The sequence below is a fragment of the Hevea brasiliensis genome, chromosome 10 (genome assembly GCF_030052815.1).
Source record: "Hevea brasiliensis isolate MT/VB/25A 57/8 chromosome 10, ASM3005281v1, whole genome shotgun sequence".
Taxonomy (NCBI): domain Eukaryota; kingdom Viridiplantae; phylum Streptophyta; class Magnoliopsida; order Malpighiales; family Euphorbiaceae; genus Hevea; species Hevea brasiliensis.
In genome coordinates, this window is record NC_079502.1 from 10,726,953 (window position 1) to 10,753,074 (window position 26,122).

The window sequence follows — 26,122 nt, forward strand, 5'->3', positions numbered from 1 at the left end:
ATTATAAATTTCAAAATAAATTTATTAATTATTAAATTAAATATTTATATTTAAATTTATACATTCATAATACATATTTTAATTAATTCTATATAAATTTTAATAATATTATTTAAAATAAATTATTTATCAAAAAAATTAAATTAATTATTACACAATTATTGTTAATTTTCATTTTTTTAAAATAATTAAAATAATTAAAATTTTTCATTAATAAAATTTTCATTATTAAATTTTCATTTTTCACAATAAATTAAACTTATATTAAATGCTGTCTAAAATATTATTTTTTTCTTCAAATAGGAAAAGAAGGTGTATTCTACAAAATTGGGAGGGAAGTTGCATGACCGGAAACTGAAACGAAAGCGACGTCGAGTACCCTACCACTCTCGATGTCACTATCCAACCTCGACTCCGGCGCTCCTCATTCGTCGTCCGAGTACGACGTCGAGTACCGTTCCAAGACCGACGACGCGTGGTATAGCGTCCGTACACTACTCAGCGGAGAGAAACTGACGGTAAAGTACTACAACTTCTGCGATGTCTACGACGACGTTTTCGAGCCGCAAGACTTCAAGACTGTAGAGGAGATTGAGGAGTTCAAGAAACGGTTCAGGTCTCTTTCTGTTCAATTGCAGGACAGCGAGTGCAGAAAAGTGGCTGAGGGTACGGTGGTTTGCGTTTCTCACTTCTTCTCTGACTTCGACGTCCGCTTCTACGACGCCGTTGTCGATGGTGTAAGTACACTACACGTAAAACGCTTTCTAAAGAATATATCGATTTAAAATTTCTGAGTTTGTCAATCTCATATGCCAATTTAATTTCCCTTTATTCTTTTCCATTCCATTCTATTATCTTCCTTCACCTTCTTTTGAAATAAATCTTTTATGAGAAAAAAAATTAAATAAATTTATTAATTTTTTTAAAAAAATGATTTTTTAATTTTAAATATGAGATTTAATAAATAAAATTAATTAAATTAAATTTTGAAAAATTTTAATTTACAAACATAAAAATTGATGAAAAAAATTAATTTAATTAATTTTTAAAAAATTTTAATTTTTATTTAGTAAAAAAATTAATTAAATTGAATTTTTATAAAATTTTAGTTTGGGTTAAATCTCCCATGCAATGGATTGCAAATTTATCATTGTTTCCCCTGGAGAAGGGGTGGGGACATTCCCTTTTGTGAATTGTGTAAATGGGCTGTTGTAGCAGGTGATATACAAGGATCATTCTTTTGTCAATGGAGAAGAGCGATGCATGTGCACCTTTGTGGTTATCTGGGAACATGGTCCAATTTTTGGATGTTTGGCTAACAAGAAAGTAGAGAATATATGCGTTATTCAGTCTAACACACAGCTTGATCCTAAGGTAGCCAAGTTTTCGAAGATAGTTATGGACAGACTTGAAAGTGCTGCATATGAACCTAATTTACCTTCTAGTTGTGGCACACCTCATGAAGATATTGCCAGCTTGCCTGTGAAGCTTGATTCAACTTTTTCACATCGCTTTTCCCAGGCAAGTGTTTCTTGTATAAGATGTTCCGGAATTTATTTGTGGAAGCCCAAAACAACTTTTACTAGCGACTTCTTTGATGTTTTATTTACCTGTTGTTTATAGGAAACAAATTGTGCCAGCCAATCTACGAGTAATAGATGGGCATCTAAAGGTATTGCTGTAGCTATTTACTGCTATGTTATAAACTCTGTTTTTAACATAATGCTAAATTCAAATAATTAGGCTTTTCCTGGTCTTTTCCATTCAAATAATGAAGATATCTGTGTTTAAATAGGCAGTCATTTTATATATTACTTCTTTGGGTCACCTCTTCACTGACCTTCGGTGTCTTCACACCTCAAAGAAAATAGTTTTGCACTTCTGCTTTCTTTATGGGTTGAATCCGGCCATGGAGGTTATGTTTGATAGAGCATAATATAACGTAATGTAATTAAAATTATAATATAATATAATATAATTATTATTATTTTTCTATATTTGATTGTAAAATAAAATTATAAGTAGTGTAATATAATAATAATTTTTATTTTATTATTTAGTTTATTTATAGTGTTAATAATAAGCGATAATAATTGCAGTGATTAATAATTGAGTGATAGTAATAGTGGCAGTTAGGATAACATTACTTAGATGATGGTGGTAGTAGTGGCAATATGAGGTGGTGGTGGTTATGGTGGCCAGGTAGTAGTAGAGGTGACAATAATAAAGTGATGATAGCGGTAGCCAAGCGGTGATGGTGGTGGTGGTAGTGGTAACTGGGTAGAAGTAGTAGTGGTAATAACAATGATAACTGAGTAGTGATAGTGGTGGTATTGGTAATATTGATAATAAATAAAAAAAATTAAAATAAGTAATTATTATTATATTCATTTTTATATGTAATGATCATTACATTACTTTTAAGTATAATTGATTATATTATATAATTGTCATTTAATTACGTCAAATTTTTTTTTCGTATTAGCAAATACCGTAATTAATATACAATGTAATTATTATTATATTACAACTTTGATTATGTCTAGGTAATGTATGGTACGACGTAATTAAAATTGTAATGTAATCGTAATTACATTATATATTTGATTATGTTATTTAGTAACATAAAAAAAATTTGGCGTAGTTGAATGATAATACATAATATAATTAATTATACTTAAGTGAGTAATGATTATTACATATAAAAATGGATGTAATTGTGAATACTTGTATTAATTTTATTTATCTATTATTAATACTACTATCACTACTAGTATCTAGTTACCACTACTACCTCCACCATGTCGCCCCTATCACCACCACCATTACCATTACAATCACCTAGCCATTACCACCATCACTTTGCTATCACCACTTGATCATCACTATTGCCACCAACACCATCACTTAACTACCACTAACACTCAATATGCAATTACTTCAACCATTACTACTTATTATTAACATTCTAAATAAATTCAATATTAAAACAAAAATTATCATTACATTATATTATTTATATTTTTATTTTGCAATTGAATATAGTAATGTAATAATAGTTACATTTCATTACATCACAACTTTAATTTCATTATATAATTAATTATATTATATTACATTATACTCTATCAAACTTAACCATTGTAAAAAAGCTTGTATGCTACTTGTTAAAGCTAGAATTTTTTTTCAAAGGCTGGGACTCTACTTACTAAAAGCTAAATTATAAACATTGCAAATGTAGGTTTTTGAAGACTCAAACTAACCCTAAACCTGTAACACATTGGATCACATAACTAGTCTCAATCCAAGGGACGCATTTAGTACGAGATTAATAAGGCGTAATTATTATCTTTGTAACTTTTAATCTTTCATTAATATTATTTGAATACTTAAAGAAAATAAATTAGCTTTTCAACTCATTAATATTTATAATTTCAAGTCTCTAAAATAAAAGTAGTCTTCAAATTAAGTCTCTAAAATGAAAATAGACTTCGAGAAACATTTGGACAGATGTTCCAGCAAAGCTGGAAAATTACAAAATCACCTTGAGACTTAAAGTGACTAGCAGCGAGCAGCCTTTTTTTTTTTTTTTTTGACATAAATGAAATCCGAAAATGACTAGTAAGTAAACTATAATTTCCAAGAAACCCTTTATCAAAACTGAACCATAATTCTATGCTTCTTGAGTTCTTGAATTCCTTGTCTCCATTTTTTCCTACACACCTTTTAGCTTGCTAACACATTTATTTCTTGTTCTATATGTCACTCTAGTACATGGACTAACGTCCACCACTCTATCATCATCCTTTGTTTATAGAGATAGAAAGGATTTGTAATCGTACTCAAAGAATTACAGAAGAAACTGATATTGGAGGGATTGACAATCATTATGTTGTGTTGATTGACAATCTGGAGAAGGACCTATCCCCTTCAACAATTATGGAATTTATACACCGGCAAACTTCAATATCAGTTCGAGCTTTTGTTTTTCCAAGTTTATCATCAGAGACATACACAAATGGAGCTGTCGTGTTGGACTTTGAGAAGGATCTTCAGAACTTATGTGAATTTTTGGATAGCGCCGATCACATTATCACGTCACAGAGAGGGAGGTACATAATTTGACATATACTCTTTGTAGCCTTAAAATTTGCTCTATGATATGAGAGATTATGCAATGCATTTGGGACACATGCTTCCTTCTTCACATTCATTTGAGAGTCATTATCAACGTGTGTTATATATATACTTCTCTAATTAAAGTTGTCAAATTATGACATTTTATATTAATATTTTCTGACCTTTTATTTTAACATTTTATATTTTTTTATTATTTAATTATTTGTTCAAATGTAAATAGGAGTTTCAGCATATGCATAATGAATATTGTCAATATTGTCTACAATTCAAGAGTTCATAATTTGTAACATCAAAACACATAACATAATAAGAATATATTATTCTATTATAAAGCATCCTTCTCCTTAGCAAAATGATAATTTTACATTTATCAAAATATATCATTGTGATATATATTTTTACTTATTTATAAAATATATATTATTTTTAATAAATTTTAAAAGTTTTTATCAAATTTTATGATTCGATTCGATTCTCAATTCACAAAATAAAGATTTTGATTCTTGATTCGAATCTCGATTATATTGCAAGATGCAAAGATAACAATAACTCTTTAATAGATAATTATTTTCATATGGTTATAATATTTGTAGTTATAAATTTATAATAATTAACTATAATATATATAATATTTCTTTTCGGTTAAGCTTTGTTTATCAGGAAAACTAATGTTAACGAGTTTATTCACTGTCTGCACTCTGCAGGCCATGGGTGGTGGCTGGAAAGTTGTCTGGGCAGGATACAAATGTGATGCCTCCAGGAATCATGATACCTAAATATCAGGCAAGTTTTTAAAAATGTCTCTTGATTCTTTATTAAAGGACATGAGCTTCTAAGTGCCAGCAGTTCAATTTGTGTAATTTCTCTCTAGCTCGTACTAAAATTAGACTTTTCTTTTTGCTTGCTATGTTGATTCTTTTGCATTGAATTTTCGTAGAACAATTTCCAGCATGAAAAGCGTGGGATTTCCAATGATTTAAAAGTTGTCTATTACGGATCTGAAGAATACAGGATTGCAAAGCAGTTGAGAGATTTGTTCATGGAGTTTTCTGAGCATCAGCAACGATTACACAAGAGGCTAGCTTTGGAGGAGCAGAAGATCTTGCAGCGTTCCCTTACATTGTAGTTGCAAGAGAGAGATGTTAAAGCTTGTGCATATGCTGCTCCTATGTACAGTATGTGCCCTATCTCTTCACATTTAATATACTCTGTATGCAGTTCTGGATATAGGAATTTGTATATTTGTCTGGAAAAAAAAAATTCAAACAGGCAGCTCAGTCGTATTAATTTATATTATTTAAGGGTGTTGTTTGACATAATTAATGGATGCACATAATTTTTTAGACATAAATTATATGATTTGTAATTTTATAAATTTTCTTTATTTTATATATCTAAATATATCTTATATTAAAATAATATATTATATATGTATATATTTTTTTTTTGAATTCATATATTAAAATTTATTTTTAAAGCATAATAAATATTTAAATTAATCTATTGATTGATTAATTAGGAGATTGTAATATCTGCAATTATAAATAATTAAAATATATATAATTAAATAATAAACAAGTGTCAAAAATTTGTAGATTAAAAAATTAAATACTATTTCTTATACAATGTTAATAGATTTCTCATAAAATTAGGAATATTAAAGATTTAGTTTTCACTGTCAATATATTAGAAATTAATTTATGAGTGCGATTTTAATATAAAAAAGCTAACTATAACAGAATTGTAATTTAAATATTGTAAGATTATGTTTGTTTCATAAAAAAATATTTTATGAAAAATATTTTTTATGATTTATAGTATTTGGGTACTTAGAAAAATAGGTCAATGAATTGTTAAAAGAAAAATTAAATCATTTTTTAGGAAAATAACTCTCTCTTTTAAAAAAATTATTTTTTTATTTTTTAAACTTTGATAATTTTGTTAAAATATGAAAATATTTATAATTAAATAATATAAATATATATCATTAATTTAATATTACAATCAAATAATAAAAAATATTTTTATAAAAAAAATATTTTCTTATATATAAATTATCTTTCACAAAATAAATAGAGTTTTAACGTATTAATAATTGACTTAGAATAAGAAAATAGCAAAGGATTACTAATTAAAATAAGATTGTAATTCTAATAATGTAATTTTAAGTACATAATATTTAATCTTGTTTTGATAAAATATATATTATTTAATTATTAATTGATTTAGAGGATAAAATTTCCTATATAGTTGTAATTTCTATTGAATTAAAAGTTTATCAGCTTTTTAACTAAAAATTAGCCAAATTTTTTGGCAAAATTTTCTATTGAATGTTTAACAAATTTATTTTTTCAAACCAAAGTAACAAAAGTATGTTGGACTTAAAAAAAAATAAAAAAATAGCTATAAATTACTTTTGATTTATAATATTATACTTATAAGTAATTAAAACTAAAACAAATACGTAAAAATTAAATTAATTAAATATAAATATATAAATATAGATTTTTTTTAATAATTTTGATTGTTAAATAACCTATTGTATTGTTTTATTCATATATTTAATACTTCTATATTATTTGATCTTCCGAAATATAATTTAATATTATATAGCAGATTTTAAACGTTATAAAACAAGGAGTGTACGTACACTTTTATTAATTTTAAATTATATTTTTTAAATAAATATTATTTTCATGGGAAATGACTATTTAACTTTTTATAAAAATTAATTTTTTTAACGTGTATACATTATTTATATTCGTACAAATAATTTAATTTATTTTTATATAATTTTTATATATTTATATATATTATATATATAAAGGTTATAAATTAATTGTATTTTTTATTTTTAAAATTTTTATTTTAATTTATTATTTTTATAAAATTTTATATTTAATTAAAATTAAATATAAGTATGATTAAGAATTTTAAATATATATAAATTTTAAAATTAAAAATTTTAAATTTATATAAATATTAAAATTAATTTAAATAATAAAAATAAAATTATAATTCATTTAAAAAATAAAAAAAAATTATAAAACCAATGTTTTTCCTTTCCATTGATAATTTAAAAATCACAATCAATAAAAATAAAAATGAAAACATGGGAATCTATTATATATCCAGTTGATACAAGTTCCTGTTGAAGGTGGATAAGCTTAGACACGCATAAGCGACGTCGTTTAGAGGTAAGATCTGTCCGACCGGTCAGGATGCTGAACTTAAACGAACTTTCAAAATGAAAAATAGTTTTTTTTTTTTTTTTATTAAAAAAAGAAAACCCCCTCAGATTTCTCAAAGAACTTAAAATGGTATTTTCTCATCACTTGCTGTGGATCTGAAATGAAAATTTCTATACAGTAAATACCCATCAGAGATATCAACAAATTAAAAAGATTTGGTCTTGTAGGAGATGGAGAAGTGGGTGTTGAGATACCTAGCAGTGGTAATAACGGCGATACTATGGAGGATGGAAAGGACATGTGGGATTAGATTCGTGATAGACAAAGAAGAATGCGTCTCTCACAAGGTAGCAACGGAAGGTGACACTCTTCATATCTCTTTCGTCGTCATTGAGGCTGATTCCTCTTGGCATTTCACTGATTCCGATCAAGGTGTTGATCTCCTGGTATGTATGCATAATCTGTATCCATTTTTACCTTCTTATATATATATATATTTCTGGAAAACTATTTCATGGGTACATCTATTTGATAATGGGTATGGATTCATGCGTCTGCGTCCTCTGAAAAGACAATAGTAATCACCAGGAGATTCAAGAGCTTGAAATTTGTGCATGTTTCATCTATCTAATGGGGAAGAGATATGTAACGATCATAGATAATAATTTTTTGGCCATGTCTTGTACTCTTTATTTCTTCTGATTGATTTTACTTGCACTATTGGCCAATTGAGTTATCAGATAAAGGGGCCTTCAGGCGATCTACTTCATAAATTTCATGATAAAACCAGTGAAAAGTATGAGTTTGTGGTGTACAAGAAAGGGCTTTACCACTTCTGTTTCACAAACAAGTCTCCTTATCTTATAACAATCGATTTTGATGTGCATCTTGGACACTTCACGTTTTATGATCAACATGCAAAAGATGGTGAGATCCCATTTTCCGGTTTGGTGGTTTTTGCTTTTTTACCTCATTTTCTCTAATTTTCCCGGCTGATGGTATAATTCTTTTGGTGGTTTATGCAGAGCATTTAGCCCCTTTGATGGAGCAGATATCAAAGTTGGAGGAAGCTCTTTATAATATTCAATTTGAACAACACTGGCTGGAGGCTCAGACTGACCGCCAGGCACTGGGTACTATTTTTCAAACCTATAAGATATATAGAAAAGACCTTGCAAGTATATTAACCTTCTTATCATGTGAATGAATTTGCAGTGAATGATAAAATGAGCAGGAGGGCATTGCACAAGGCAATGTTTGAATCAGCTGCCTTAATTGGGGCCAGTGTCCTTCAGGTCTATCTTCTGCGACGTTTGTTTAATCAAAAGTTTCGCATATCTAGAGTCTAGCCTTCAAAGGAGCAATGATCACCTGAATTACAAGGCAGAAGCATCATATATTTCGTGTTTGATAGCTTTCAATGATGAAGAGAGCTTTTAAGTTTTAATTTTGTAAGTTGTTTTCTCTAAGTTTTTAATGTTAAAAATCAACTACCTAGTTGAGATGATTGATTTACGACTAATAGATTTTTTACATATAATTAACTTCCATTGAAATTCAAATTCAAAATCTTATAGCTTTGAAAATTAGGGCTGAACATTTGATTCATTTGGTTTTACCAATTTTTCTCCTTTAAAAATCAAACTGAACTAATTAAATCGAATTTCAAAAAAATAAAAACTGAACCAAACCAAATTTCGGAATAAATCGAGTAAATATAAGGCAAACTAGTTAGAAAAGTATTATCTTATGCATCCCTTGTGTAAGGAAATTGGCATGCTATAAGGCAAACTAGCTGCGACATAATAACTCATATAAGAAAAGGAGAGCTTCATTACATAAAGGCAAATGGATACAAATGAAAATCACAGCACTCTAAACAGGAACCCAAAAAACGAAAAAAAATTTCCACAACTCCTCGTAATCTACATAAACAGAAAACCACATTGTTCGATCGTCACATACTTCCCCAACCCCACATCATCACAAATCTTAAGTCACAACAAACATATTCCACCACGACCCATCATAGCTTCTGAATACAGCTCCCGCCTTCTGGATTTATATGCTAGGGCCAGGTGTAGATAAATTATACTCTCCAATGACTACTCTTACAAGACAAGAGCCACCTCTTTATTCTACTTGAGCAGGTTGCATACAGCAAAACCATTTTTTCTGCAAACCAATAACACATTTTCAAATAGTCAGACACAAGCCTATCAACTTCTCGGTGTTGCTCATTCATGTGCTTTCTAGTCTAGAGGCTCCTTGATTCCAGCAATTAAGAATATGATACAAGACTAATAAAAAAAATCCACAGAAAGTGGCATCACATTTTCTATAAGCTAAAACAGCAGCCCAAGGATGGCCAACTTCATCATATGATGCTAGCCAACAAGAATGTTTTTGCACTCATGAATTTGTAGAAAGGCAAATACACAAAGCATCAAGTGATAAAAAATGGCGTCCATGGGAGTTCACCCAAAGGCATTTTTGTCGCGGCAAAAATTCAGTGCAGCAAATGCGGACAGGATCAATGGTTTTCCTTCTTCCCCTTCTTTCCAGTCTGTGGAGATACCTTAAGCCTTTGTTTGGAGAAGTGATGGTAGGTAGAGAAAGGTTACATATATTTGAACAATGGAGTCTTTTCATTTTTCCACAAATAATATTTTTCCAAAAAATGTAAATATTAAAAAAAATGTTTGGAATTTCATACATTTTTACTACTTTATATTGTATATAAATTTTACTATTTTAAAAGGTTTGGCGAAATTATAAAATAAAAAATTTAAAAAAATTAAAATACATGATAATATAGATGAAACACTGCATTTTGTCAAAATTACCAAAATCCATATTTTTAAGTTGGAAAATTATTTTAATTTGCATAATTTATTTATTTATATGTAAAAAAAAAAGTGATCTAAGACCACGACAGCAAGCTGAGAGCGTCAGAGGAAATACATTATTGCAAAAAAATTTATGTTATAAAAAACAAGATATTGCTTAGAATAAAAAGGACTGAAGTAGCATATGCCAAGCAAATGGGATAAAGCTTTAATGACAGAAAATGAGGTCATCACCAAAAAATGATCAAAGCAATTCCAATTTATCATCATACAAAAAGGGTCAACAGATCAGCAAAGAGCAAATTTTGAATTTTAGAAATCATTAATCATTAGAATAATAGAGAAATCAGGAGGCATACATTAAAAGCGTTGTACTTTTTTTTTAAACAAAGAATAGACATGAAATCAGGATAAAAAGTAAGTTTGGCAAAAGAAACCTATTTACCTCGTCACACAAAGAAGTGGGACAGACAGTCTGAAACAGAAATACATGCAACACAATGCTGGCAAGGTATGTAAAAGGCAACTAAAGCAAGGCTTGGGCAAGCTTTCAACTTACAGACTGAGGCTTCCCAAGTGTAGCAGGGCCAGGCTTCAAACCAGAGCTATCCGTTGCCGGCGAGTCAGGCTTTCCACCAGTTTTTTTCTCATTTCTAGCTTTGTTGAAGATGGCTGTGAATCCCTCAGCTGATGCTGGATCATTGACATCCCATTCACCAAACTTTGGCAATGGTTGACCCTTTTCCTGGAAAGAATAAAAATTCACTTGAGAATAAAGTAATCTCAGAAGAAGACAGACAAAAAATGATACATGGCAGTTGGCATGGAAAACAATTTAACATGCATTCCAAACAAGCTACAGATAGTGTTCCAAGGATTTTTGTATGCCTAAAGCCACACACACACACACATATAATTAAATGAAATTTGATCAATTTACTTATAAATTCTAGCTTTTTAGATACAGGAATTCAAGCTGGTATCAAATTGTAACTAGTACATATTGATATCATAGGCCTGCAAAAGAATACCTAAATCACCATGGCCATGATACTGAACATAAAGTTTACTATAATCAGGGCTAAAAGCGCACCCCCTTCTTCCCCTTTTCTCCAAAAAAAGAGAAAAAGTAGTAAAAAAAAATCCTCTTTGGAGGGATTTCAATAGAAGATTTTATGTTCAGAACCTTATCATTAACTATTGTGTGCAGATAGAGTATAGTCACTCAGATCTTCAGCACCAATAAAATCTTGTCTACCTACACTTATCGCTTGATGACAAAGTATTCAGTTATTCACAAAGCAATTACAAGTTTACAACTATAACATGCATCTTCAAAACCATGATTCATAGAAGAAGATTTTTTACATGTTAATTGACCCAAGTAAATAAATTATTTGGTGGCAAAGAAAGAGTGAGTTGATTAAAGCACGGTACTACTACTTAGTGGTTTCTTATTGCACTATTACTTGGAAATTTGACAAACAGAACATTTTCTATCAACACGTCATGTAGTTATAACAAGGAAAAACAAGGGGATAAAGCTACATCTAAGTGGTTCACTTCAAATTGAACAGATTAAACATTCCAATTCATTCTAGTTTGATATTACTGCAGAATGTCAAAAGCATTAGAAAAACAAGTTATCAACTCTCCTAGTGGAAGAAAAGAAATGGACTGCACCGATGAGCATCAACACATTGAGAGGGTAGCCGGAATCTGCCAGGAAAGTTTTTAGGAATGTTAAATTCCAGTGTTGCACAAGAGTGTTGCATCCTTGGGGAAGTTCAATTCCTAAATCATTGGGTCCCACCTCTACTTTCCCATCCCATGTCTCATCTCAAAGGGTGGGAAGTTACTTTCTCATAGATGTGGCAAATAGAATAATACATATGGACATTAATACCATTATTTATAATAATATTTAGAAAAAAAAAACAATTATATTAATCTTCTCTAAAATCCCTACCAACAAGAGATTACAGATGATGAGTAGGCTACAAAAGAGTCTAGTCTCTTAGCTGTTTTTTAATAGTTGATTTCATCATCTAATTTTTTTTTATTTTAATTTAGTTTTTAATCATATATTCTAAACAAATATGATTTTTTTTTTTACTTTTTTTTTAATAATAATTATCTTTTATGTTAGCATGGCTTTTATGATAAATTTCATTGTATAATATATGCTTTTATATATTCCTAAAATACATCTAAAGGTATTATGGTAATCTATAACCCTTTATTTTACTTTCTCATAATCTAATCAAATATAAAAATTGTACATTCCAAAGAAAATTGAAATTAAAACCAAAAATGATAATGTTAGATTTCTAATATCACTTTCTTGGAAATCTAATTTCACAAGAAAGTGATTTTGACTGGATATATTTAATTCCGATAACCAAATGACCCTGAAAATAAAATATTTAAAGTGGATTGGGACGCAAATATATACCAAATTTTGTGAATAGCAAACCAAGTGGCATTCCCAAATGCAAAGCTGGAGGCAAGGAAAGAGAGAGAACAAGAAGCATTTAGGTTACATTTGGTAGAGCCTAATATAATGTAATGTGATCAATTATGTAATGCAATCAAAATTGTAATGTAATGTAATGGTCATCTATTTGATCGCAAAATAAAAATATAAATGGTATAATGTAATGATAATTTTTATTTTAATATTTAATTTATTTATAATGTTAATAATAAGTAGTAATAGTTGCAGTAATTAATAATCAAGTGATAGTGATGGTAATGGCGATGGTAACGGCAACAGCGGTAGTTAGATGATTAAATGGTGGTAGTGATGGCAAACTGAAGTAGTAGTGATGGTAGTGGCCAGATGGTGATAAATGTGACAATAGTTAAGTAGTGATAGTAATGGTAGTGGCCAGGTGGTGATAAAGATGACAATAACTAAGTGGGGATAACAGTGGTCAAGTGATGGGGACAGCTGACAAAAGGATGGTGATGTTGATGGCAATGGTAATGGTAGTAGTGGTTGTGGTGACATAATAAGAGTAACAGTGGTAATAACAGTTGTGGCCAAATAGTAATAGCGGTCTTAATATTGACACTAAATAAAAAAAAAAAATCAAAACAAGTAATGACCGTTGTCTTACTTAACTATAATTGATTAGGTTATGTAATTGCGTTACCAAATAAGGTAATCAAATATGAAATAATATGAAATGTAATCTGATTACATTGCAACTTTGATGGCCTAAATTCATCAATAAATGACTACGTGAAGGGTAAAAATGTCCAATAAAGCATCATTCCTTCAACAAATTTCGAGAATATGGAAACACAACAAAGAATTAAAAATGAAAAAAAGCCTTCTTAATATCAAATTCAAGAAGAGGGGAAAGACGAAAATATCTAATTTGCAACTCTACACATTACACTGCCAAAAAAAAATGGTGAAGAACCAGATACGACTTGAAGGAAACAGATTGAATTATGGCAATAAACATCAAAGCAATGAATAATTATATATAAGAGCTAAAAAGAATCTACCCAAAAGGGAAACCAATAGCAAAGAAAGCAAGAAAAAATCCCCCAAATCATAACAAAATTTAACATTTAATAGCAAAGGGGAGGGATAAGAGAAAAAGCTTTATACCAAAATCTATACAGTTAATCATAATAAATCATGCCTCTGAGAACCAAACCAACACAAATTTTAACCTAACAAAAAAAAAAAGCAATCATTCATATTAGTCCAATCTTAAATCAAACACAAACATATAAGGATAATATGAATATACGAGAAGGAGAGCCTACCGCCATAATTAGAAGAGAGAAAGAGAGAGATTCGTCTCTCCTCCTTAGCTTGTGATTCTGGCGGGGGAAGAAGAGGAGGAGGAGGTGGGGGTGGTGGGGAAAACAGATTCAGAGGAAGAGAGAAAGGTAAACGGGCCAATTGGGCCAAGAAGAAAGAGGAAACTAGAAATTATAAGAGGGAGGAGTGTAGGGGCCCACAAGTTTGAACGGCTTTGCTTTTTTGTTCCAGCTTGGCAAATGCCCCAATCTTTTCCACTTCCAGTAGCCTCTAGGTGTTTGACAAAAATCCCCTACCAACCCCAATGGCCATTTTAGAATCCGCTCGCTTTCGGTCTACAACCGCCAGTTCAGTCAGCCTTATAGTTTTGATTGATTCTGGTTCTCAATAGCCGGAAACGGTTTTGATTCGAAGTGGTTTGTTGCAGTTCTGATCCAATTTCAGTTCGACACCGTTTTAAATGCAATAGATTAAAATAAAAAAATAAATAAATAATGCATTGGATTTTTTTTTTCAAATATTTTAAGAAATAATTTAATAAAGATATTTGATGGTTGAAATCAGACATTGAATGGAGTTTGGCAGCCACCATTACCAAGCACGTGAATTGTAAGCACGAAATGGGGACCTCACCTCAAGACAAGCGGGATGTTGGATTAGAGCATCTGAAAAAGTTGCAAGTGGGCATTTACAAATATTTGTTGCGCTGAAAAACATGGCATAAATGACCTGAGCGCATCCATTTATTAATTGCTCTGATATGGACCATCGATCCAATAAAAAAACTTAATATCTATCTACTTGATTTTTTCTGTGCAGATTTTAAGGACCATCTATCTCCTTGGGTTTTACATATATATATATATTGCATTTAGTCTTTAAGGACCACCTTTTTTTTATTTTATTTTTCAACAAACGTAAGAAAGTTAATCATCATTTCCGAGAGGAGTCTGCTAATCTTGTTTGTATTGCAATTTGTGCTGCCTTTACAACATTTAAATTCCAAATTCCAAAACAAAAAGGATCCATTATTGACTTTCTATTTATAATCTTTTTTTTTTTTCCAAGCAATTTTATAATCTTAAGATTGCCTTATAACATATTTTAAAAAAAAAGGCAGAACATATTCTGAAGCTGCTGTATTTCAGTCAAATAGAACACTAAAAAAGATCCCCATTTTTCTTTTCTTTCAAAAAAGCTATTGAATCCTTGCATTTAAATTTGGCCAAATTAAGCCTGCCGGTCTAGTAGCTAAAGGCATGCCAAGTTTAAATACCTACTCCTCTGATTCCCCACCTAAAAAATGCTAAATTAAGATTATTTATGTAACATCCATAATTTTTAAATTTATTATTTAATGGGTAAATATTAATATTTTATTTTATTTAAATTTTAAGAAATTATTTGAGATTTTTCGGATTTTAGAAATCGGATTCGATTTTTTGAAAATATAAAACTTTGATGATTTTTAAAAATTAATTTAAAGACCACGTGGTAAAACGAAAAAATATATTTAGACTCTACGAATTTTTCTGAGTTTTCTAGAATTTTTTTTGAAATTTTTAGGCCTCATTTTAGGTCACAAGGCAGAGTAAAAATTCAAAATTTTGTTTTCTGAATCACACTGGCTGAATCGAACCGGACCGGCCTCCCTCCTTCTTTTCTTCTCTTCCCTGCGCGTCCTGACCCTTCTTCCTCTCTCTCCCGTTTTCTCTCTCCTCTCTCTCCCGTTTTCTCTCTCCTCCCTCCTCCCCACGCCGACCAGCCACCACCCCAGCCTCCCTACCTTGCCGGCGCGCCGCCTCGCCCTTCCCTCCTCACCGGCCGCCTCCTGGAACGCCAGGAAAGCGCGCGCGAAGACCCCTGACGCACAGCGCACCGTTTCAGCTTCCCGGCCAGAATCCAACTGATCCAGCCACCAATTGGGCGGGGTCTTGTGTCAAACACCATCTACACCTCGAGAGCTTTCCATAGACACCAAGAACACCAAAATCCATTAAGTGATTTTCCTAATTTTTATCGGGAAGTTTTAGCCCATTTCGACTTTTGGGCTAGATTTCTCGCAAACCATGAACCCCACAAGAAAATCGAGAGTACCAGAGCACTCCACTCGTCAAGAGATTCGTGGAAATATAAATTTCAAAATTTTCTAACACTGTTTTTCGGTGTGTCTTACAAAACTTCGTAGTATTTTTCCGAGCATTAAATGAGCTTAGAAAATTTCGTAAAAATTATATACTAAACCCCGTGTTGTAGGCTTCGTGTAGGTACCTTCAATTCACGAAAATTAGACGGTTGCCCAAGTCTGTGAATTTCTGGCAAGACAGATAGGCTACCGAAAAAGTCTTGAAATTGGGTCGAGATTTTGGCTACCCCACCGTTGTCAGACGTCCCGAGCGCGTCCCCGGAGTCCGAATAGACATAGATAAACCCGAACCTTACTTTTTCATAATTTTCTAGTGCTTGAATGGGATTAAAAATTCATAAAATATTTGTGATAGCTCAGAAAATTATAATTCCTTTTGCATTAGCTTATTAATGATGGTAAGGACCGTGGGGCAAAGTTTTAGAATTTTTAGAACTCATTTGGGTAGTTTTTGCAAGAGGGTTAAATTATGAGGACTAAACTGTAATTTTATATGTTGTGATTGATGACTGTTTGGATGGGCCCAGGAGGGGCTGTGTGATGTGATTGAGTTGTGAATATATGGTTTGTAGATATGGAAGTGTGTTTTAAGCCTTTTTGCAGGTTAGGTAGGTCCTAGGTATAGGAGAGACTCTGCCGGATTTTCGACACGACTGAGGACATCTTTGGTCTTTTTCTTAGTTTGTATTGAGTCAAATTTATTAAATAATTGTAATAAAATTATCAGGTGAACCGGGACAGCCTTCCTCCTCCGCCCAGTCGCCACAGTAACTGCGGTTAAGTCTGTGAGTAAAATATTAATTTTAATTGTAATTTCGATATTATTATATGTTCAAGCATGTCCATGCATTACTTATAAATATGTATTTATGTAGTTAAACACTAGGCACGTTTTATGTTGCATTCATAATTATTAAAGTGCCATGGATGTTGTTGTGGTAATTTGGAGCAGTGTGCGTGAGTTGGCGTGCGTGTGGTATGGTGTTGGCTATGGACAGGATGGGTAGACTGGACAGGACGGGTAGACACGGCTTGAGTTCTTCGCTGGGACCCCGATTTGGTTTATTAAGCGAAAGTCCAGCTTGAGTTCTTCGCTGGCACAAGTTGGATTAAGAGGGCTGTATAGGGGATCAGCTCCCATATATGTATTGTTTGACCTTATCGGGTGTGTGAGTGCTCCAGATTACCTTTTTGCTGTTATGATGTGAAAATATTGATGATGTTGCATTTCACTCTACAGGGTGCATTAGCTTTAGATAGCTATAGAGATTATGGTTAAAATTGATATTTTACTCTCTGAGTCGAACGCTCACTCCTGTTCATTATTTTTCCAGACTACAGGAGGATTATTGTCGTGGTTAACCTGCTTTTCTTCTTCGCAAGTCGTTTATTAATGTTTGTATAATTCTGTTAACTCCTAGAATTTCCGCATGTGTTAGAAATATTTATTTGATTTGGGTCTGTAATATAATTTACCATGTTGGACCTGTAAACTTATTTTATGCATGTATGTTGGACTGAATGAGGGAGCCGAACTCCCATTTGACTTTATGTTATTATGAGTACGTGGAGGGTGAGTTGAGCTCCCCAATTGATTATATATTGTGTTTACAGGTCAGGAAAGTCAAAATTTGCCCTTTAAAAGGTCCATTTTATGGCCGGACTCTATCCGGTTGAATTCTTGAAATTGGGCCCAAATGGGCCTTAGAGTTGGGTTGAGGAATAGTTAGGCTTACTACGGGCCTCGGGGGCTTTAGGCTGGCCTAGGTCCTAGTGTCGGTCCGGCCCATAGGTTGGGTCGTGACAAATGTGGTATCAAAGCTTAGGCTCCAGATTCATAGGGAATATTTGTCTAAAGTGTTGGGAAGAGTCTAATATGAGTCACATGCAGAAAATAGGGTCCACATTCGTCTTGCATTGTTATCTTTGCTTCTAGTTTCTGCTTCATATATTATGCGTAAATATGAGTCTATAGAGCTGTGTAATATGCAGTTTTGAAATTTTGTGGGCTAATGCTGCTGAATTTCAGGAAAATGCGAAGAAGCAGGAGAGCTGCCACTGCACCAGAACCAGATGTGCTTGACGAGGTGTTGGCACAGGATGAGGCGCCTTGTCACACCTTACCCCTCTGTAAGGCATCACATGATCCCGTAGAATACCTAATGAACTACCGAACTTCACCTACCGATAACTCATTAAGTACCCTACAAGTGATTTTAAAATAATTTTCTTATTTTTAATAAGTGGTGAGCATTTCTAGTAAGTATTTTAAACATGTAATTAAGTTGAAAGCTAATCGGAAATTTTAGCCCATTTTATTTTTCTGCAAATTTTATAAAAATTTTGACAGAGTTCCCTCTGTATTTTGAGAAAACAGTTCTTCAAATACCTGTAAAAAGCACTTCTAAAAATTTTCTCAACAACTGCTTCAATTTCAAACTCAATCTCAAACAATTTCTCAACACATTTATCAACTTTCAATTTCAAATCCAGTATCCAATGATCATCAAAATACTAACAATCCATTTCATTCAAATTAAATAAAATAGTTCCATTCATATTTCATTAGAAACAAAACAATTTAAATAGATAATTACAAAATTTACATTAAGAGAATTTCAATTTACAATATATATTACAACTTTATACAAATTTTATACAACTGCTCAAGACCCATTTTTACATGTCCATACATTTATGTGCAATATATACATCAAAAGAAATATTTACAATTAGGGTATAAATTATACCCGAAGACTTTAGGCTGAATGATCCTCAATCTTTAGCAGCTCAGTCTGCTGCTCCTCTAGTCTCTGTATCTGCGACAGCAATAAAAGCTATCGCTGAGTACTATGACTCAGTGGTGCACAACATACTAAAATAATCTTTATGCAAAAATAAAATCACATTTATTCAAAAATTTGACTAAACATGAGCATTAAACACAAAACATGAATTATGAGATTTTAATGCAAACCACGTTCATTTCGAAGTATCAAAACACATTTCATAAAACCCACAGTTAAATCATGCCATTCGAAACAAATAGAATCTCAATAGCCAGAGGCTAAAGAGAAATCACATCACAAGGCTAGCTAGCTCAAATATATGGATATCCATTCACATCCTCTTCTACTGGCACACCTCAACACTTCTCCAGAGAAGGAATCAAAATTCGAAACTAATTACCCCCACTAGTCGTGCTAGTGAGGTGTTCAAATATATGGTCATGACACTGTGGTTTCAAAACTTATCTTAACAATTTGCTAAACATTGTCATTTCAAATATACACAATAACTTTCACAGTTTAAATCAAAACATCATAAATAATGTCACAATTAAACTTTCAACAATTCCAAAGCACAAGTAAAATACATATTTCGTTCACTTTATCAATGAATTTTAAAGCATGGAGATGTTGTGCACAAACCTCAAGTGAGTCGTCCCTTAGCCTCGACTCGGTTCCTCGGGTTCCTTCCCGATATTCTTTTCAACTGAAACACACAATTTTAAAATGTTTTAGTACTAGAACTTAACACAAATCTAAAATAAATTTAGCTTCACATTCACCTAGTTCTAACGTGTTAAATTCGACGTTCTCGAAATTTTTGTGTTTCGAGTTACTATTCACTGCACTATTCAAGTCAAATTGTTGACTTTCTAAGGCTTAATAGGTATGGGAATTCCAAATTCACCCACATACCACATTTTGGTCACTAAACTTGTTGGTTTTGGTCATTTTCTCAAAACTTAGGTCTTTTAGGCAAAATTGCCAATTTTCGATTTTGGAGTCCTAAGTTGCACTGTTTCATTGGCCCTTTTACTGTTGGAATTTGGCAAAACTTCCTTCATAGAAAATGTTCCTTATTGTCTTAAGTGTATTCTCATTTTTGGATCACCCCAATTGGAGTTTTGTAGTTCAAGTTATAGCCAAAATACAATTACTGTTCACGTGCACTGTTCATGCTGCAATTTAGGTTCTGACAGATTTTTGATCCAACTTCGTTCAATAATTTGATCAAGTTAAGTCCATAATTTGGTCTAATTTCCTTCATACAAAATGTTCTACTACGTCTTAGGTTTCCATCGATTCAAGAGTCGCCTAAATCGGAGTTTTCTAGAGAGAGTTATAGCCATTGGAACTTTACTGCTCAAATGGAAATTTGCAGTTTTGCAGGTTCAGTAACTCAGCTTTGCTCAATCATTTGATTAGGTTAATGGCATAATTTGGGTTGGTTTTCTTCATGAAAGTTTTAGATCTATATCTTATCTAATTACTGGTAAAATTTCAGGTCATTTTGACCTTCCTAGCTCGAGTTATGACCAAATGAACAATTACTGTTCATTTGGTCAGTTTGTCGATGTGACTGCTCTCATTTCACTTTGGTCAATTGGTTCACTAAGTTTTGGTCAGTTTTTGGCCATGGTTCCTTAATGAAAACTGTGCTATTTTATGTCTATTTTCATCCTCAATTGGTGGCATATCAATTGGACTTGTAAAATTTCCGTTTTGGTCCTTCAAAGTTGGCTTGGTCATGCTGCCAGCAGCATGACCATTTGCCCTACGAATTTAACTTCCATTCTCACAATTTCCACACATCTCTTTTGGTCATTTTTGATCATTTTTCATCTAACATTAGGTCAAAGTCATCATTTATGCATTTCTCCAAAATTTGCCTCAAAACCCTAGGCCTCCAAACCCTAACCACACTAAATTATTGCATTTGATTAATTCCATGCATACATACATGTTTCTTCATCTCAAACAAGCTCACATATGTATTTAAATCTATCAAACCATGCAAATATACCCCTATACACATGCTGGCCGAATTTCACTTTAGTCCCTCACACATATTTTTTTTTATTTTAAGTTTATTTCTGTGCTCTTGATGCTATACATACACTAATTAAACTAAAAACTTGAAGTTTGCATTACTTACCTTGTTAGGTGTCTTTGAACTTTCACTTTCTCTCAATTTTTTTCAATTCTTTGATGACCAATCTTCCTCTCAAGTGATTAAATCAAGTTTTTATGAAGCAAGTATGGGAGGATTTGGGGTTTAATGGTGGTTTCAAAGCTTGAAGCAAGCTTTAATGGAGGTTTACAATGGTGAGGGAGAGAGAAACGTAAATGGGAGGAAGATGAGGCTTTTTACTCTTTTTTTTTCTTTTCTTTTCTTTTGTTTTTATCCTTATGGAAGACTTAAAAATTCATTTAATTAATTTATTAATTATATGACTTATGGCATCATGCATGATATCATGCATGATGTCATCTTCCTACACTTTTTTAACTTTTCTATTTTCTCTTTTTTTTTCTATTAGTTCTTTAATTTAATTCTTGATCCCGAAGTTTTCTTTTCTCCGATTTTATTTGTGATTAGGTCGAGTCACTCGGGGTCAATTGACCAAATTGCCCCTCGCCGGTTCATCCCGGTTTGCAAATAATTCCCTATTTCTTTTGGTTCCCTGACCTAATTATTTGACTGACTTAACAGTTCTTTTTCGTGATTTTCTCTTTTCCACTGTGTCCATAAGGGTCCTAAGGACCGCAGCGTCACTTTTTTTGGTTCAAAATTTGAGTTTAAAATGACTTCGCAGTCGTTCCCGAAGCCCATCGCTGTGACTCTCGGCTCGTTTAACTTCTTATGTTTTGTTTTTCTTGTTTATACTTAACTAATTGAACATTACTAATTATTTGTGTTTATGGCTTCTCTAATTGTCTTATGTGCGGTTCTAATCCTCCGGACCAACACCGGTCACCAGAACAGTGAAATCTACCAGGCTATGCAAACGGGGTGTTACACGCCTGACCTGAGGAGGCGGGGTAGGAGGCCTAGAGCTGCTCAAGTAGAGGAGCAGCCACCACCAATTCAGGAACAGTCTTTTGTGGCCCCGGGTCCCATGGAACCAATGGCAGCTACTCTAGCTGGTTTGCAGAGAACCATCAATATAATGGCACAGTATATGGTCCACCATCCCCAACAGCAGCAGTCCACCGCACCAGGTGGGGAACCTTACAAACAGATAATTGATTTTAAGAAATTGGTGTTGGATACTTATGATGTGTCAGATGATGCTTATCGGTTTTTGGATTCCTGCAAACAGGCAGGGATGGAGTTGCAGTTGACTGATAGGAGGCTTATTGAGTGTGTGCAGCATGTCATGGGGCCTATGCCTAGACAATGGATAAATGACTACATATTACCTCGAATGGAAGGTTTGTCATAGACCTAGTTTGTGGAACTGTTTATTAACCAGTTTGTACCGGAAAGTTTCATAGATCAAAAGCAGTGGGCCTTTAAGGCCTTAAGGCAGAATGGCAGGTCTGTAGATGAATATGCTATAGAATTTTTGGAACTGAGCGGATATGCCCCTACAGCAGTGGCTACAGAAAGTATGAAAGTAAAAAGGTTCCTAAAGGAGCTGGACAAGAGGTATGCAAACCTGGCCATGATGTCTGATCAGTCTTTTGATGTGGTAGTTGATCGAGCCCGATAGATTAAAATTAGCTACACCGGAGATGACAGTGGAAGAGAAAAGAAAAATAGAGCAGAGGGTTCTTCAGGTGTTCCCCACATGGGTGCTCCGGATAGCGGTGGCCAAAGTAATTACAGAGGAAAAAGTAAGAACAAGAGGAGTGGTTTTAGACACAAATCTCGAGGATTCAGACAAGGGTATGGATCCAGCAGTAGTCACAGTTCGGGATACAGCAGTTCTGGGTCTGGTTCAGGATCCTCCTTGGCACCTTGCACACAGTGTGGAAGAGGACATTCAGGACCTTGTCTGATGGGTTCAAGAGTATGTTTCAGGTGTGGCCAACAAGGTCACTTTGCTAGGGAATGCCCCATGTTCAGCGAGCCACAGATGGGGTCACAGGGTTCTATTGCAAATGTTCCTCGTCAGTTGTATCCTGGTGCTTCCAACATGGTAGGCAGTCAGTTCAGTGGCCAACAGGGCCGAAGACAAGGAGAACGTGGATTAGGAGGCAGATCAGGAGGTAGAAGTCAATATCAGGGTTCTGCAACGCAGGGTAGGGGTCAAGCTCGGTTTTTCACCCTGACCCACCAGAATGCTCAGGCTTCCAATACAGTTGTGGCAGGTATTCTTCTAGTATGTTCCTATGAGGCTCGTGTTTTGATAGATCCGGGTGCTACGCACTCCTTTGTCTCCCCAGTGTTTGCCATGAGATTGGGTAGGAACCCTACAACTTTAGAATGCTACCCCGCTTAGTAACAACATATATGTAGATATAGTTTTTCTGGGTAGCCTAGTAGTAGTGGATGGAAAGATCCTCCCAGCAGACTTGATTCCTCTACCAGTAATGGATTTAGATGTAATCTTGGGAATGGATTGGTTGGCAACTCATTATGCCACTTTAGACTGCAGGAACAAAAAGGTGTATTTCCACATACCTAGTGTGGAAGAGTTTAGCTTTGATGGTAACAGGAGTGTGGCTCCATATAATTTGATGTCAGCAATTAATGCTAGAAATATGTTGAGGCGTAGATGTCAAGGGTATTTAGCATTGGTGAGAGATACATCTGTAAAAGGTGTTAACATGGAAAATGTTTCTGTTGTCAGAGAATTCATGGATGTCTTCCCTGAGGAGTTTTTAGGGTTGCCACTAGGAAGGGAAATAGAGTTTTGCATTTATGTTGTGCCGGGTACAAACCCCATATCAATGCCGCCTTACAGGATGGCACTAGTAGAATTGAAAGAGCTAAAGGAGCAACTACAGGAGCTTTTGAACAAGGGTTTCATACGTCCGAGCACTTCACCCTGGGGCGCTCCTGTTCTATTTGTGAGAAAGAAAGATGGGTCATTGAGGTTGTGCATTGACTATAGACAGCTGAACAGAGTGACTATGAAGAACAAGTATCCACTTCCTCGGATCGATGATCTGTTTGATCAGCTCCAAGGAGTTAGATTCTTTTCCAAGATAGACCTACGAGCAAGCTACCATCAGTTGAGAATCAGGAATGAGGATGTGTCCAAAACAGCATTCAGGACAAGATATGATCATTATGAGTTCTTGGTGATGTCTTTTGGACTCACTAATGCACCAGCAGCCTTCATGGACTTGATGAACACGGTGTTCAGGCCATTCCTGGACTATTTTGTCATCGTATTCATAGATGACATTTTGGTATACTCTCGGACCGAGGAAGAACACGTGTGGCATTTGAGGATAGTGTTGCAGACTTTGAGGGAGCACCAGCTATATGCCAAATTTTCAAAATGTGAATTTTGCCTAGAAAGCATCTCATTCTTGGGACACATGGTTTTCAGTGAAGGCATTCAAGTGGATCCCAAGAAAATTAAGGCTATAACTGATTGGCTTAGGCCTACAACAGTCACTGAGGTACGAAGTTTTCTGGGCCTAACTGGGTACTATAGGCATTTTGTGCAGGATTTTTCCAGGATAGCAGCTCCCCTAACTAAGTTGACTTGGAAGAATGTTCCATTCATTTGGACAGATGATTGTGAGGAGAGTTTCCAGAAGCTTAAGGAGTGTCTAACCACCGCCCCTGTGTTGACACTACCGATGAGCAGCGAAGGATATACCATGTACTGTGATGCCTCCAGAGTTGGTTTAGAGTGTGTTTTGATGCAGAATAGAAAAGTAGTGGCTCATGCTTCAAGACAGCTAAAGAGGCATGAGCAAAACTACCCCACCCATGATTTGGAAATGGCGGCTGTAGTCTTTGCACTAAAAATCTAGAGACACTACCTGTATGGTGAAGTGTGCCAGATATACACCGACCACAAGAGTTTGAAGTATATCTTCCAACAGAGGGATTTAAACTTAAGACAGAGGAGATGGATGGAGCTTCTGAAGGACTATGATTGTACCATCCAGTACCACCCTGGGAAGGCCAATGTTGTAGCAGATGCTTTGAGCAGAAAATCTTCTGGCAGCTTGGCGCACATATCAGCTGAGAAGAGACCGTTGATTCAGGAAGCACATGAGTTGATGGATCAAGGTCTGATCTTAGATCTTTCAGATGAGAGAGTATTGTTGGCTCATTTTTCAGTGAGACCAAACCTGCGAGACAGAGTTAGAGTTTCCCAGCACAGAGACCAGCAATTGATGAAGATCATAGAAGGAGTACAGCAGGGTGAAGGTGGTGAGTTTGGATTTTCCAATGATGGCGCTCTTATGCAAGGTTTCTAGGATATGTGTGCCCGACGTGGACAATTTCAGAAATAAAATCATGCGAGAGGCACACCATATACTGTACAATATCTACCCAGGCTCCACTAAGATGTACCATGATATAAAAGATAGTTATTGGTAGAATGGCATGAAGAGAGACATAGCAGACTTTGTGTCCAAGTGTTTGACTTGTCAGAAGGTGAAATTTGAACATCAAAGGCCGTCAGGGAAGCTGCAAGAGCTCCCTATCCCAGAATGGAAGTGGGAAATGATTACTATAGATTTTGTGACTGGGTTACCTCGTACCATGCGGGGATATGATTCGATATGGGTAATTGTAGACTGCCTAACCAAATCAGCTCATTTCTTGCCTGTGAAGACCACATATTCTATTGCACAGTACGCCCAGCTCTACATTCGAGAAATAATCAGATTGCATGGGGTTCCTACCTCCATAATATCTGATAGAGGGCCCCAGTTCACTTCTTGGTTTTGGAGAAAGTTGCAAAAGGCACTTGGCACGCAGTTGAACTTTAGTATCGCTTTCCACCCTCAGACAGACGGACAGTCTGAAAGGACAATCCAAACACTGGAAGACATGCTTCACATGAGTGTTTTGGATTTTGGAGGTCAATGGGATGATCAGCTACCTTTGGTGGAGTTTGCCTACAACAACAGTTATCACTCTAGCATAGGGATGGCACCCTATGAGGTACTATATGGTAGAAAGTGTAGGTCCCCTCTGTGTTGGACGGAAATGGCAGAAGCGAAGGTGCATGATGTAGACCTAGTGTAGTACACTTCAGAGATAGTTCCTTTAATCAAGGAACGATTGAAAACAACTTTCA

At 33.9% G+C, this 26,122-nt stretch overlaps 3 protein-coding genes across 4 annotated transcripts; 2 read left to right on the forward strand and 1 right to left on the reverse strand.

The window, feature by feature from the left end:
* Window positions 1-281: 281 nt before the first annotated feature.
* Window positions 282-7,694, forward strand: LOC131169806 (uncharacterized). Its single transcript, XM_058129167.1, has 7 exons — window positions 282-737; window positions 1,219-1,521; window positions 1,624-1,672; window positions 3,818-4,112; window positions 4,845-4,923; window positions 5,078-5,315; window positions 7,559-7,694. Exons 1-6 carry the CDS (start codon window positions 393-395, stop codon window positions 5,264-5,266), a joined length of 1,260 nt encoding a protein of 419 aa, XP_057985150.1. The 5' UTR covers window positions 282-392; the 3' UTR covers window positions 5,267-5,315; window positions 7,559-7,694.
* Window positions 7,410-8,853, forward strand: LOC110641501 (transmembrane emp24 domain-containing protein p24beta2). The gene is made up of 4 exons (XM_021793234.2): window positions 7,410-7,777; window positions 8,072-8,258; window positions 8,357-8,464; window positions 8,547-8,853. Exons 1-4 carry the CDS (start codon window positions 7,562-7,564, stop codon window positions 8,678-8,680), a joined length of 645 nt encoding a protein of 214 aa, XP_021648926.2. The 5' UTR covers window positions 7,410-7,561; the 3' UTR covers window positions 8,681-8,853.
* Window positions 8,854-9,146: 293 nt separating this feature from the next.
* On the reverse strand, window positions 9,147-14,299 carry LOC110641516 (protein NOI4). Of its 2 annotated transcripts, XM_021793255.2 has the most exons (4): window positions 13,967-14,299; window positions 12,636-12,680; window positions 10,740-10,925; window positions 9,147-9,506 (listed from the first exon to the last, which is right to left on the reverse strand). In XM_021793255.2, the coding sequence occupies exons 1-4, from the start codon at window positions 13,970-13,972 to the stop codon at window positions 9,465-9,467; spliced, it is 279 nt and encodes a 92-aa protein (XP_021648947.1). In that variant the 5' UTR covers window positions 13,973-14,299; the 3' UTR covers window positions 9,147-9,464. The 2 variants fall into 2 exon arrangements, with proteins under 2 accessions (XP_021648947.1, XP_021648948.1); XM_021793256.2 differs by lacking the exon at window positions 12,636-12,680 and having other exon boundaries at window positions 13,967-14,284.
* Window positions 14,300-26,122: the final 11,823 nt, after the last annotated feature.